Below are 12561 nucleotides of genomic sequence, written 5' to 3'. Positions count from 1 at the left end.
AAAATTGTCAGTAGCTGATGTAAAGGCAGTTCAAGTGTGCCTGCATGTTTACATGTGAGAAAGAAATGCAGAATACATTGCTCGGACATGATTCGTGGGGATATGTGCTTGGAACTGAAGTCTAGGGTTGTAGAGGGGTGTATGCCAACATAAACTCATAAACAGCTGAACAAAAACCTAAAGAGAATACAGTGTAACTGTGTTAAAGTCTGCTTTGAGAGACTAAAATCTATCTTGTGAACAGCTTTCATCAAATTTAGATGTACAATGGCAGCTGAGTGAATAGAATTATTGTAATTAGTATCTGCTGGTTTACTGGGGTGTGCCTAGGCTGGAGTCTGCCCAGCAGCCTGTACACTGCTGTGCTCTGTATTAGAGACTAAAACTGGTGATGCCACACCAGTGTTTTGGCTGTTGCTGAGCAATGCTTGCACAGCATTGAGGCTTTCTCATCCTCCAAACTCAAAACACACACAGCAAGGAGGGTGGAGGTGGATAAGAGTTGGGAGGGGACATAGTTGGCACAGCTGACCCAAACTGATCCTCCATATCATATCACATCACAGGGAGAGGAGGAGGAAGGAGAAACGTTTATGGTTATGATGCTGGTCTTCCCAAGCAACTGAAGCCCTGCTTTCCAGGAGGTGGCTGGATGCCTGCCTGCCTGCCAGTGGAAAACAGTGAATGAACTACTTGTTTTGCTTTGCTTGCACGCACAGCTTTTGCTCTCTGTATTAAACTGCCATTATCTCTACTCACAAGTCTTTTCACCTTCCTTCTATTTTCTTTTCACCCTACAGAAAAGGGAAGTGAGCAAAAGGCCAGGTGGATGTTTCAGTGTTGGTCAGGGTCAACCAACCACAACACTAAATCTTTTTTAACATGTTACTTTACAGACTTAAACATATTTTGAAAGGATTACATTTTGTTCCAACTTCCTTCAGAAAGATGGTTCACAGGTTTTATGCTTTAATGTCTCATACTATGATTAATATTTAGTTCAATGCCCAGAGTAACTGAAGAAAGAAAAGCAATAATGCTAATTCAGATAAACTTCAGTCGTCTTTGCTATAATCTGTTGTCCTCTGAATTCTTGCACCTTTCAAGGGTTTAGTGTAGGATGTGGCAGTGTTATATTAGTGGTTGGACTCGATAATCTTAAAGGTTTTTTCCAATGTAAAGGATTCTACTGTATTTACATTAACATGAGAATGCATTTGACCATGCCTGCCACAGAGAAATAAGTTAAGCATATATTTTTCTCTTTGTGACTGACTGGACTTGTGTATTATTATTTTAATTACCCTTCAGGCAATCTCCTGATATGTGATTGTGTGCAGGTCAATGTTCTGTGAGTCCTTCAACATGACAGTTCAAAGAATAATTATCCTGTCATCACACCTTGATTCATTGTTACATCGTTTCTTGGGCTCTTTCTCTTATTCGGATTTGCTTAGCAACCAGATCACACATTTCTTACACTTATTATTCAAGTAATCACCCTCTGCAGCACATAGAAGCATCAATTAAAGCTTTACAATGAAGTATATTGTTCTGTGTAGAATCCTCAGGTGTCAGGAATTAAAAATTGATTTTAAATGGTGCAGGCCTTCTTCAAATGGCTAATCTGTGTTTATATTAAACAAGCATGCTAACAATTCTAAACAAAAAAAAGGTGATAGGTCGCAATCAATAGTAAACGGATGATAGAAATATATCCTGTTCTTAAAGTGCCTAGTCTTTTTTAGAGATTTCCCAATTTACATGCAGCTCTGAAATATCTGAGGGACAAATATCTGGTTTAGATATGTTTTTTCAGACACAAATCAATTTTGTATCTGCTTTATTTACTCTTAGCTATATTTTTTGTAAACATTTTCTGGCTAATTTTCAGATTTGGGTAAATTTCACAGCAAATTATTATTAGAATGAAATTCAAATACCCAGAAGCTGTCAGGATGGTTCAGTGATTTAATGTTGGCGTCCTGCAGCTTTGACTGTAATCAGCAGATGTTCTGACATTACCATAAATGTTTTCTTAACTGTCTTTGTCAAAAAAAGAAAGCGGAATTTTTTCCTGTTTGGAGTCTGCTGTTTCTGATTAAATTCTGTTTGGCTTCTTTTGCATAATTAATACACTGTGATGATCTCTAACCATTTGTTTTTAATATCACCTTTTGAGCTAAACACATTTGCAAGGCTGCTTTGTAAGTCAGAACAGAGAAAGGAAAACCAAGTCTATGTGTAAGAATCTTTTGTTTCCATGACTTGGGAGGTGTCAGCGCCTTCTGCCTTGATTTCTCAGTGAATGTAAAGGGTTTGTTTTTTCAGTCTATTCTTTTTTCATATCTTACGTAAAATTTTCTCTCTTAAGTTCCTCTGTAAGCAAGAGAGAGGTTTCTTCTGTAAGTGCAAAGATGTGTGTGTCATATTTCCTGAAATGAAAAAATTCCTCTCTTTCTTAGCAAGATCACCATTAGCTGGTTATCGCTAAACAGTAGTCATGCGCAATCAGTTAGGAGAAAGGAAATTGAAAATGCTACAGTTGGAATCTGATGGGTTTTTACAAACCAAAATGTCTGCTAAGATTCTAAGTGTTGGAATTTAGGGCAGTAAATATGTTCGTCATGTGAAAAATGCATACCATTAATGACATTAAACAGAACATTTTGAATTCACTATGACTGGATTAATTATCCATGACGATGTGTCTCGGATTTGTCTCGTATGATAATTCAGTAATGTTTGGAAGAGTCGGTATAAAAATCTTGGTTTAGACTGTTGAAATCCCAGTATCTTTTCAAAACAATGTCTCACACTGGCAAAGTGGTATCAAATACATGTATGTCTGTATTATGTGTGGAGTAGAAACATTTTTATATATCCCACACATGAACAAGGACCAATTACAGTCCATCCTAAAGAGAGGAAATATTTGAGTGCACATAGCTTTAATTAGGACTTCACAGAGAGAGAGAGGAATTGTCAAAGGAAGACATAAACAATGTTGCAGAGCAAGGGGAAGATGAATCACTTTTCCTCTGCCTTTATTTCCCAATATTTAGGGGGTTTTGTGGATCTTCTTGAAAATGTACTATTTCCTGGCTACACAGTTTCCACCTCCTTCATAGCACACTTTTGACTGTTTTATGCAGGGGAAAGAAATGATTCTATGACCGAAAGGACCGTAATAATGCTGCTTGCACAACTGAAGTTACATGAAGTAAGATGACTGGGCTTCATCCCAGCTCCTGTGTGTCTGTGAAGACAATCTTAGATATTGACACAGGCTGAACTTCACAATCAGGTCTGCTTCTGTCCTGTTGAGAAGCATCTGTGCTATAAAGAAGCACGGATATCCTTAAACTGACATCAGTGCGGAGTAAATCTTTTCTCGATCTACTTAGGATTTGGAGTTCTCATAAATACTTTTCCAAATTAGTAAATCACTTCACTCTCACCTGTCATAGCAACAACAGCATTCAGCACTTTCTGTTGCCCTGCTTCCCTCCAAAGACTTGTTTTAAAAGCATTTTAAAATGAGAGGAGCCTGAGAGCTGTGTGTATGCGATTCTTGCAATCTTTTGGATAATGGTGGATGACAGCATACTGTGTGACCTGTGTGGGCAAGAAATGCCCCAGGACATTGGTCCAGAACCTTTTACAGGAATGTGAGAAAATTATATTTCTGTTCAACTGTTAAAACTAACACCCACCTAATTTACTTTCAGCTCCAGTCTTTCATCTTTATGCTGCTCCCAAAAACATTTGCGGGACTGAGTAGATCCCCCTTTCCCTCAAAAGCAGATTTATTCCTTAGAAGAGAATTGCAACAAGTGATGAGGGGAATACAATTTTCCCCATCAATTTGATTTGATATTACAAAACATTAGTGCTCTACCTTTAGGCAGTGCAACCTACCAATACTCTGATTGCTGATATAAACCTGGAAATGGAAGTTTGGGCTAAAAACAGGACATACAAATTGTATGCTTCTGTAACGGTTGTTATGAATTGTTAGGGAATAGCTTGTAAGTATTTCATATCAGAAACATAAATAATTAGTGTTAAACCCTTAAGGCAATTACTAGGTGTAGTTATATAGGTTTTTTTCAAATAGTTGTGCTAAATAGTAAATTCTTAACAGAAACAGCGCTATTTAGAACCACAGTGAGTGGAATCATAACTATCAAGTCAGTCTTTAAGACTTGCTTTGCTGTTTGGGTTTGTTGAGGATTTTGTTTTCCAGAGGTAGGAGTCTTCCTACTGTGCTTTTTCCTGCAGCAATTGATAAAAGAAGGCACAAATTCTGTGTTTCTTTTCCGTTTTGGTTATTTTCATCAGCATATTACTTACTGTACCCATTGCAGCTGCCAGTGGCTTCCCTTTGATGGCAGCAGTCTTTATGCATACTCCTGAAGTTCTTTATCGAAGTTTACCTTGAAAGCAGTATTCATTTATAGGTAGATGCTGTGCAGATGTGTTTTGAGACTAAACATGTCTACTGCTCAAAGGTATCAGTGGCAGTTTAGTTTGTGGGATCTACATCATCAGTCAAAGAGAGGATAGCTTTAGACTATGGAGCTCTAAGTATCTTGTCACAGATCACTAACTTATACAGTCATCAGTTTTGGCTCTCTGTTAACTATAAAGAGGGTTTGGCATGTCAAGCTACAATATACATGTGACCAAAGTAAAAAAAAAACCAACCAAACAAATAATAAACTACATTTTAGGAATTCAGAATAGTCGAAATAAGTTCATTTTCAATGTTTTACCATTGTCATTTCCTGTCCATTTCCTTACTTAAAGAAGAGAAAAAAAAGTAGATGTTTCTCGTATTTGTACCTTGGGAGAAATACCATAAACACCTGGGCTGCATAACATTTCTGGCTGCTTGAAGACCCATTGCCACTAGGTATCCATGTAGATCAAGATTTATTTTTTTGCCCCCCTCATCCCAATATGAATAAGAAAATTAAATTATTATTTACTAATATTAAAATTGTGCCAAAATATTTCTTGATTTTGAAACTAAGACTTACCTATTTAGGTTTTTAAGAAGGATTCAAAACATGTGCTCTAAAAATCTATAATGACCACAAAGTAGGTTTCTATTCGGGACGTTTCAATTTTGCAGTTGCCTCAAAACTCCCAAGTGTGACTTCATTTAGGGAAAGATACAAGAGAAGATACAGAAGACCCACTGCAATTCAGAGTAAAATAGGGAGTGTGCCTAAGTCTGAATTAGCATCAGATGCCTTCAGAGGTTTCTTCTCTCACTTACATGAAAACCTTTGGTAGTTTCTTTCAGTAGAACTTCTGTTCTCTTTTCATCTTGACAGTCACTCGGACATTCATTTAAATCTCAACTTCAGATTGCATTTCTTGTAAAAACAAAGGCACTGTCACATTAGAGGTGAGAATGTATTAGTTTAAACAGAGAAACTGGTCCCAACTCAATGCAAATTCAAAGTACATTTGGAAAAGACAGAGAAAAGATCAGTGGAATGATCAACAGGTACTTAAACTAGTCTTTGAGAAGAAGTAGGTAGGTAAAGGGCTAACATAATTTTTAAAGGCTTTGCTCTAGGGCCAAGTACAAGGGAGATGGTCCAGCACAGTTCCTGTCCTCAGAAATTAGTTTGCTCACTGTTGTGACTGATTCTCTTTGAAATTCAGTGTCTATAAATCCTCTACACTAGCCTCATTTAGTGCTGACATACTCTATTCTTGCCTTTGAAATGAATTAAAAACCCATATATTCACTGTTTCTGAAAACTTTGTCTCATCTAAACTGAACTTACTGAGAAGTGTTTATTTCTTGTGCACCAGACCTTTCTACCACAACCCTCAAGAACAGCAGCAGCTATTAAATGAAATGTGCATTAAAAATATTTTTAAAACATTGTTCCAAAAAGTAGTATTATTGTCCCTGCCTCATTAAGTATTGTCTGCTTTAAGTTTGTCAAGTTGTAAGCATTTAGCATGAAATGCTAAGTGTAAGAAATTACTTATCAAGCAAAGATCATTCGACTTCAGCTACTACTCCTTTAGGTAGCCGGGACTGCAGGATGTAACTGAAATGGGCTGTAGCAACACACAACACTCCTTAACATTTCAGGAATGTTCTGCAATCCTACTCTTGTCAGTCACAGAAATTGTTGAAAAAATATGAAAGTTGTAAAAAGTGGCAATAGAAGGTATTTAAAGTATTTTCCATTATACTATGCAGCAAGGAGCTATCCCATTATCTATGAGTAATGTTATTTAATAGACATAGACCTTCTAGCTATAGCAGTCTTTACTGTCGTGTCCAAATTCTGCTTCTGGGTGGTAAGGCAGGCTTTTATGAAAGATTATTAGTTCTTGTTATGTTCCAATGCCAAGGTCTAGGAATGGATTTCAGAAAGCCAGCTTTTGGCTGTATAAATGACACTCAGGAAAGATGGGTGCCTGGAGCACCACTCCAGATCATTCTCCTGTCCTTTTATTGTCACTGTGGGTTACACTCAGTCTGGTCAATAAGTCAACTGAAGTCACAAAGAGGTAACAGGCTCAGCTGTGCCCCTGTAGTGGGTCCTTTGGAGCCAGCATGGGGCAACCTCTGGCCTCTCCTCACAAAGACCACCCCTGCAGCCCTCCTGATACCAAAACTTTGATGTCAATACCCAGTGCAGCCATCTACTTTAATGCTGAAGCAAGTGGGAATTCAGAACTTCCACCTTGCCCTGAATTTAAAAAGAGTGCTGCTCAAAATATCCACCAGCAGGTGGTCATATTCAGCCTTTCAAAATAAGAGTCTATCTAAGTAAATCTCAGCCATCTGAAACATAAACCAGTACTGCCCAGTTTACATCACAAAAAATAGTTCATGCTGCTGTTTTCTCAGTTTCCTCATTGCTTCAGCAAAGCACTGTGGGTGCTTTATTCTTTAGTATTGGCAAGGGAACCCTTTAGAAACACCTCCAGACCAACTTCTCAAGGGCTTCTGTTTATTTAATTGCAGCATATGGGAGTGTACACCAATATCCCCACAAGGCCCATGGTATGTGACCATTGTCTAAATACACTTGGTAAGACTGAACTGAGACATGGGATGATATGGTCTGTGTCATTTGTGGGAGATGAACAGGACTTACAGACGGTGGCTGGGCTGCTGAAAGTGTTTCGGTTTGTGGCAAAGCTGCATTCACAATCAGCCCATCATGCTGCTGTCAAAAACACATGCTCTTTTCCCCTGCTTTTGCTGGGAAAACATGTGCACAGCATCAATATGGTGGTGTAGCTTTTCCCTGACTTTCAGATCAATACACCAGGGACAAAGAACCAGAGACAAACTATGACATCACATCAGGGAACCAGTCATGTGTATGGCCAGGGCTCTTGTTTTTTTCAAGCCAAAGCCATTTTAGCATAGGGGCATTCCATCAGAGTTAGTTTGTTCTAGCACAGATAAGTCGTGACTTCAGTGTAAAATACATTGGTGGTAAGGTTGGTATGTGTGGCCTTTAGAAAGTCTCTGCACAGACATAGTTTCAGGAGCGTGATGTGGCATGTGGAGCACAAGGCAGAGAGATCAGAAATACTCCACTGAGGTTTTGAGCATTTTTCCCTGTTAACTCAGTAAAAGATGTAATGAGGTTGTAACTGCAGTTGTTTTTTTCTCGTGTTACAGTTTTGTCATGCCCCACATTGAGATATATGACTGTAATACAAACCTATAATGCTACATAATGCAGTTCTCCTTGGTGTATTTGCAACTTTATTTTTCAATCAGTGTACAAACATTTACATAAAAGCTAAATACATCCTTAGTATCAAGACTTTTATTGAGAAAGTATGCAATGACAGAAAGCTTTTCAAAATCCTTTTGTATTCTAAATATTTATTAGTCATTTTTTTTAAAAAGTCCATATCCCTACCTTGGTAAGTCTCTTGCAGTCGTTTCTGTTCTCTGTTAAAGGTAATGTATAACAGTGTTATGCAGGATTTAAAAATCTCCAACTGATCATATTTTGCTCCCCAAGCTCACAGCAGGCAGGTCTCACATTACTGATTTTTTTGTTGTTGTTCCCATGCTAGCGTATAATTTCCTTTTTCTGAATATAAGATGTGCAGCCTCTAATAGATCATAAGCTTATCAGTGTAAGTTTTTCTGTGCTAGGACACCATTTAAACTATGGAAAGCCATTAAGCACAATTTTCTATCAACTGAATTTCCTGAGTGTTGCTGTTAATCAAAGGAATTTTGAAGGACTTGTATCTAGATGATAGTAGCTATTTGGCTCTAGGTTATACGAATATGATTTTGAAATGTTTTTTATTAACAGCAATGTTCCAGAAATTAATACCTGCAAAACCCGAATTTTCATACATCTGAAGGGCCCACAAGAGCTTGACACTGAACAAGGGAAAGAAAAAGATTTAAATGTCGTGGGTACTGAGACTTTAGTAGTGTACAATGCAGTCTCTGCCCAACCCATGCCTGGAAGCATTCAGTAGAAGTGCAGTCAAAACTAGTGTGGGTAAATGGCTTCTCACCCCAACATTTAAAATGCTTAAATGTGAATTCAAAGTTTCTGCTTTTTTGCCGTCTGCACAGTGTTATGATACAGGTGAATAACAGGTTTTGATTCTTGAAAGTGACCAAATGTTAGAAACTTCTCTCAGCTACTTCCAAAATACGCAGCAAATGAGTAAGTTCTGTCTTTATCCACCGATTTTTAATGTCTGATTTCTCTTTGCCTTGCTACTGCCGGAAGGTACCTCTTGCTACAGTAGGTGGACAAATAGTGCATCTGCAGAAACGTAAGCTTTCTTCTTAAGACTTCATGTAGAAGTATCTTCCCATGACTAGTTTTTTGTTAATCTTCTATCACTTTATTGTATTTAATTATTTAAAAGTCTATTTTAACCAAAACGTGTAAGTGCCAAAATATTTTATTATGCAATTTTTTTCAAATATAGTCTACTGCCAAAAGCACAAACCACATTTATCTATGTCCGTGATGTCATGGCTTAAAGTAGTCTAGGAAAAGTCTGCTAATATCTGTATGCTTTGTGGATGTTCTGTGTGTACCCTTGTTGTAGAAACCTAGGACTAAAATTGTGGCCAATGTCACTAAGTCACCTCCTTGCTGTTGCAGGCAGCTATAACAAATACTGCTTTCAGAAACAGATCAAATTCCTGCTTGTAACTGGTTGTGGTTTTTTGATCTCTCTTCTATATATTTGCATTCCAGAACTTCATTACTCTGATGATTCAAAAGGTTTTAATATCTAACAGAGATATCTTAATGGCTGTTTAATCTTGTGCTTACTTTGTCAGTTAATCTTGGCTTGGGGTTTTTCTTGAAAATAAATTACCAAATGCTTTATAACCTTTATCTCACTGAACTGAGGAAGTCCAGCTCTTCTATTGTGCTGATCAAAGTTACATGCTAACCTGAAACAGCTTGCAGCCTTGTAGTTTTAAAATCCTATGCAAAGTGTGATGGCTTTTTTAAACCAGCCACCTCAACGGTTACAGGTTGAAAACGCATCTCTTTGGTTTTTATGTTATAGCATCGTATTTGAGGAAGGTGTGGTAACGATTCAAAGTCATGACAGTGGAGTGGATGAGGTACCAAATCACCAGCAAGGTTTAAATCAGGATGTGAAGCAGTACCAGACATTTCAGAGTTTTGGGTTAACACAAATTAATTGCTGCTTCATTCAAATAAAATAAAAAAAAAAAAGGCAGGGTGGTCATTCATATTTCCGAGGAATTAGTGAGACTTTTTACCTTCCTAGTACCTAACTAGTTTTAAGCTTCAACTTAAATGGAAGTGATTTTTCAACTCTGATAAGAAGAAGGCCACCAGCAGCCTATTACAGCAGCTAATTATTTTTGGGACTATAAGAAAAAATGTTTGCTTTCTGAGCCAGGCCTAGCAAAGTTCAGTGGTTCTGAATGAGATTCACAACAGGCAATTTACTAAGCAGGAAACCTCCTACCTGCACATCTGCTAATACTGGACATACACTTAGGCATAGCAGTGCTGTATGGAGAAGTTCCTCCTTGGCTGAAAGAACACGAACAGTAAAAATGGCACCTGGTTTAGGAAGCACCTAAAATTGCAGTTCTAGACTGTAGGCAGCGAGTTACTGGTCACACCTTTCTGCAAGGCTGAATCAGTTACAGAGATGCAAAGCAGTTCAAGACTTTAGATAGATCCCAACATCTACTGCTTCTTAATGCCTAACTTGCAGCATTTTTCTGCTTAGACTGCTGTTCTAAATCTCACTCTAAGGCACCTTCCTCTGCCTCTCACACACTAAGAAAAACTAGGGAAAATACTGCTGGGTTTTACTTTGAGGCTTCAGTTCATGAGTGTTCACCACCTCTGTTATTCAGTCTCGTTCATCATACCTAATAGATCCTCATGCTTGAGTATTTTGGGGTGAAGACTCCACTGAACTGCAAAATAGTTAGAATTGGGTTTTGGTACACTTCAGAAACTTAATTGCAGTGCCTAATTTATTTTTGCTTTCTTTGAAGTCCAACACTTAAACTCTGATTATGTGAAAATAGGTTTTCTTTTGCCTTAAAAAAAAAAAAAGCTTTTCAAAACACCCAAGTGTTTTTCCTGCTGCCCTTAGATTGAATGTAAAAAAAAACGGCTACAGTGCAGCCAGTATTTTTTATATTTATGCAGGTAAGATTCTTTTATCAGCACGCAAATATGTGTTCAGAATAAGTAAATAGAAACATTTAAGTAGAATGAGATATTTAAGAGTGTACATACCAGAGACACTTTAATTATATATGATGGGTTTGTTAGATGTAATTATAAAGATGTGTTCATACCCACTGGCCTCCTGTGATTCAGGAAAACTGAAATGTCTGCTGCTGCATCTTCAGGGTCGAAGTATTTTCTGTAGTATAAAACAGAAATTACATTTTTCAGCTAAGTGCAAAATTTGTCTGTTATCAAACTTTAATTAAGAATTGTTTATCTGATTTAGAAGATGATAAGATATTTATTTTCTTCCACTTGCCAAAAGGTGATCACACTTAGAAAAATTGCTGAGATTGTCCAAGAAAGTGTGTAAAATGCTTATCCATCACTGAGAGCCCCTGGTCAGGGAATGACAGTGCAGTAAATATCTTCAGCAGCTGCCTTTTAATGTACAAGCTGTTTTCGGTAGGAATTTTCAGCACTCACATAAAACACACTGTCATGAGTGACTGCCTGTGCTCCAAAGTCATTACTATTGGGATGATGGAACATCTTTCAGCGAATAACCAAAAAACTTTTAATGTCATGTCAAGTTTGTTGAAGCCATTTTCAAGCCTTGCTCAAGGTTACATGAATATTAAATATGCCTGTTTTTAAAAGTTTGAGATCTAAGAGAGGAACCACTCATATGCTGGTTTAGAGAACAGTTACTTGACTTGGAGGGGGAACAAAAAAAGGAGTCTGTCCATAAGTACATGTCAATCCAGTGAAGCTCTTGGATATTAGCTGAGTGCAAATCCTTGTGCTAGTCAGTGCTGGTGATGTCTAGCAAAAGATAGCAAATTATTCAAATTCTTAAAATTACTTAGCTCCCTAAAAGGTCACAAAGGAATTACAAAGTGTTACCATGGATAATTAGATTGAAATATATATTTGGAACACATTTAAAGATTGGAACAATTTAAAAAATATGTAGGGAAAGGTAATAAACCAGAGAAAACTGTGGAAGACTCTGAGAGGTGCTGAGTTCTCTTTGATTCTGTTAAGAAAAGAGGATCCTGTCAGGCTCTACCTGCGATTTTGTAGGAAATACAGATGTTGATTAATCAAGTCATGTAAAGTCTGTATCACTTGAAAGGGACCAAGCCCTCAAGAATTTTTGTCTTGACTCCTTGGCAGTCATTTGTCCTTCAAGTAGATCACTTGCATGTAAAATTTTGTCTGATCAAGAGGTCTTTTCATATTACAAAATATAGAAACTGAACATTTTAATAGTGAAATAAGGTCTGCTTTGTTTATCTTCTGCAGAGAACCAGAAAGGACAACCAGAGAAGTCACGTTCGCACCACAGTATCAGTTTAAACTTGACAAGAAGCCCGGTCACCAAAGAGGTTACGTGTGACATGGACACAAGCTTTGAGTCTTGGAACAAGGCTGTTGGGAGAAAGGAAGGAGAAAGCAACAAAGAAAAGAAAATAGATCGTCTTGGGTCTCCTTCTAAGGGAGAAACCATTCCAGAAGTAGAAGCTCTCCTGGCAAGACTGCGAGCGCTATAGAATGATCATGTAAAGGATTAACTCAGAGCTTAAACACAAGCTATGATAGGCCACATCTTTAAAGATACACACATTTTCTGTTATTGACAGCACATAAGTTTGAGTTCCTAACTTTGCTATGGCTGAATTATCTGCTTCAAAACTGTTTGCAAGACAAATGGTCCTATGGTTTTGCATAACTGCAAAAACTGTTATATGTTTTTACCAACTGAGCATACAAAAGATATCAGAAGAAAACAGATACTAAATTAATCTCAGGCACAAACCTTTTAGTGGACAAA

General features: G+C 37.6%; 1 protein-coding gene across 1 annotated transcript in view; it reads left to right on the top strand.

Moving 5' to 3' along the window:
- Positions 1 to 12342, top strand: part of DIAPH3 (diaphanous related formin 3) — a 229055-nt gene extending 216713 nt beyond the window's left edge. The window contains exon 28 of the mRNA XM_062020493.1: positions 12033 to 12342. Within this exon, the coding sequence (XP_061876477.1) occupies positions 12033 to 12280 (248 nt within the window). The 3' untranslated portion in view covers positions 12281 to 12342. The remainder of the gene's footprint in view (positions 1 to 12032) is intronic.
- The last annotated feature ends 219 nt before the right edge of the window (positions 12343 to 12561 follow it).

This window comes from Colius striatus, chromosome 1 (assembly GCF_028858725.1).
Source record: "Colius striatus isolate bColStr4 chromosome 1, bColStr4.1.hap1, whole genome shotgun sequence".
Lineage (NCBI taxonomy): Eukaryota > Metazoa > Chordata > Aves > Coliiformes > Coliidae > Colius > Colius striatus.
This window is presented reverse-complemented; position numbering and strand designations above follow the sequence as displayed.